Source organism: Eurosta solidaginis, chromosome 1 (assembly GCF_040869045.1).
Source record: "Eurosta solidaginis isolate ZX-2024a chromosome 1, ASM4086904v1, whole genome shotgun sequence".
In the NCBI taxonomy this organism is placed as follows: Eukaryota; Metazoa; Arthropoda; class Insecta; order Diptera; family Tephritidae; genus Eurosta; species Eurosta solidaginis.
In genome coordinates this window covers 128,540,145-128,541,961 of record NC_090319.1, presented here as the reverse complement: position 1 = coordinate 128,541,961, position 1,817 = coordinate 128,540,145, and the positions used below count along the sequence as shown (strand labels likewise).

Below are 1,817 nucleotides of genomic sequence, written 5' to 3'. Positions count from 1 at the left end.
AAACACTCGTCGAATATTGCAAGTACCAAGGTCACTACTATTTTTTTTTTTTATATTTATGCCGCGCATACTGCTACAATGTTCCTTAAAGGTTTCTTTTCTTTTGTGTTATAGGTCTTTCTATATATCGTGCGTGTATTAGTCGAAGCGTACATTTATGTCCACCTCTTCATTATTTGGCATACATGCCACTTTTATGGTTATACCACGTCGTCAATGTACCGCATAGCACACTTGATTATGCTACGTTTAACGGTGTGGCCCAGGTACTGCCTTTACTGCGGCGCTTGAAGTATGCAATGTCTATAATAGAATTGATGGTTCGGGACGTGAGTCCGAGATGAAAATCGAACTGGGCCTCTACTTAGGTAAGCTTACCTCGTACTTAATGTGTGTATAACAGTAAAGTATTTCCGCTTTCACATAGGTAATCGCACTGCAGCGACACCTATGGAAACATTGAAAGGGTATAACATATATATTGAAGCTGGACTCAGTGCCGTTGCCACAACATAGAGGCGTGCAAGCTTCCTTACAACCAAAGATGTGCACGGTAAGTTGGAAATACACTTTGGTTTTTTTAAGTGAGGTATTACAAAGCATTTCCGTCTCATGTGCGTAAAGTTTTGATGTATCTGCCGGTGCTGCTAAAATGACATGCTTTCTTCCAAACACCTGACAAAGCAAATTATGTTCAGGATCATAATGTAGTGGTGATATTGTGTTTTTCGGACCTAACAATGCCTTAATTGAAACATTCGCCGGCTCCGTACAATCCAATACATTCGTACGTAAAGTGCAATAATCTGGGATGCGAATATCTGCTTTAAGTGCTGGTATTTGATCGAATAGTTCATGCTGTGCTAAATATTCAATTTCTACGTCAGTTTGTTTAAATTGTCGTTGCAAGAAATCACGAACTTTCACAAGCTGCTGTGACCATTCATCAGTTACATAGTTGGCTCCAATTTCTATTGGAACCGTGCGATTACCTGCTAATTTGTGTATATAATTTAGATCACGCCACTTTTCCATGGCAGGCCAATGGGCGATTGTGTTGAGTATCAAAGCAGGCTGTAAGGGAAGGAAACATTTTATGCGAAAGTCTTCCAATGAAGGGAAATCTAGCATTGGTATATCGCATTTAACTGATTCACGCTTCAGCTCTGTTATGACTGGCAAATCATTGGCGGCGTCATCATCTAAAGCTTTACTTATGAAGCTTGTAAGCTCTGACTGAAAGTTATTGCTTCTTTCATATAAGTCTTGTGTACATCCTATCAGTATAGCTTCATCGAGCACTTCGGCGCATCGCATTAGTTGCTCTTTGGAGTCATTTTCGCAAAGTAAATAAAAAAATTTGTAATAATCGGCTAGTGCATATATTTTACGCACTGACAGAGGCACCGCACTAAAGTGTCCCGTGTGTATGCGGTCCCAGCACTTATCCGCTAAGCTGTTTACGAGATAATAAACTTCTTCGTTAAATACATTCATATGCTCCACGTCTTCTATCGCCCTGCTGATGATGTAGTTAGCCTCTGGTTCATTTTGTAAAATATGTCGAATTTCATCGCGCTTAGGTAAATACACGCCGAATTTGGTACAATTTTCCATTTGTTTATTTTTTTTGTTTGGCAAAAATATTTAGAATTGTAATTTATCGACCTAATAAATCGCCCAAGCAACTGCAATATATAGATACATACTAGAGTAGACTTGCTGTTGAAAATTTTGAGATAGGGATAAAGGCACTCCCCGAATGTAGTGAGGAGTGTTGTAGATGTTGATGGCCCTTTCCCGTATCGATCCGTGAC

The 1,817-nt window shown here is 39.5% G+C and overlaps 1 protein-coding gene across 1 annotated transcript; it reads right to left on the bottom strand.

The window, feature by feature from the left end:
- Positions 1-360: 360 nt before the first annotated feature.
- LOC137237738 (bifunctional peptidase and arginyl-hydroxylase JMJD5-like) lies at positions 361-1,617 on the bottom strand. Its single transcript, XM_067761850.1, has one exon. The coding sequence runs from the start codon at positions 1,615-1,617 to the stop codon at positions 361-363; it is 1,257 nt and encodes a 418-aa protein (XP_067617951.1).
- Between the last annotated feature and the right edge of the window lie 200 nt (positions 1,618-1,817).

What these genes read in the sequence shown, in the direction of transcription:
- LOC137237738 (XM_067761850.1), bottom strand. Translation starts at nt 1,617, where the DNA reads ATGGAAAATTGTACCAAATTCGGCGTGTATTTACCTAAGCGCGATGAA.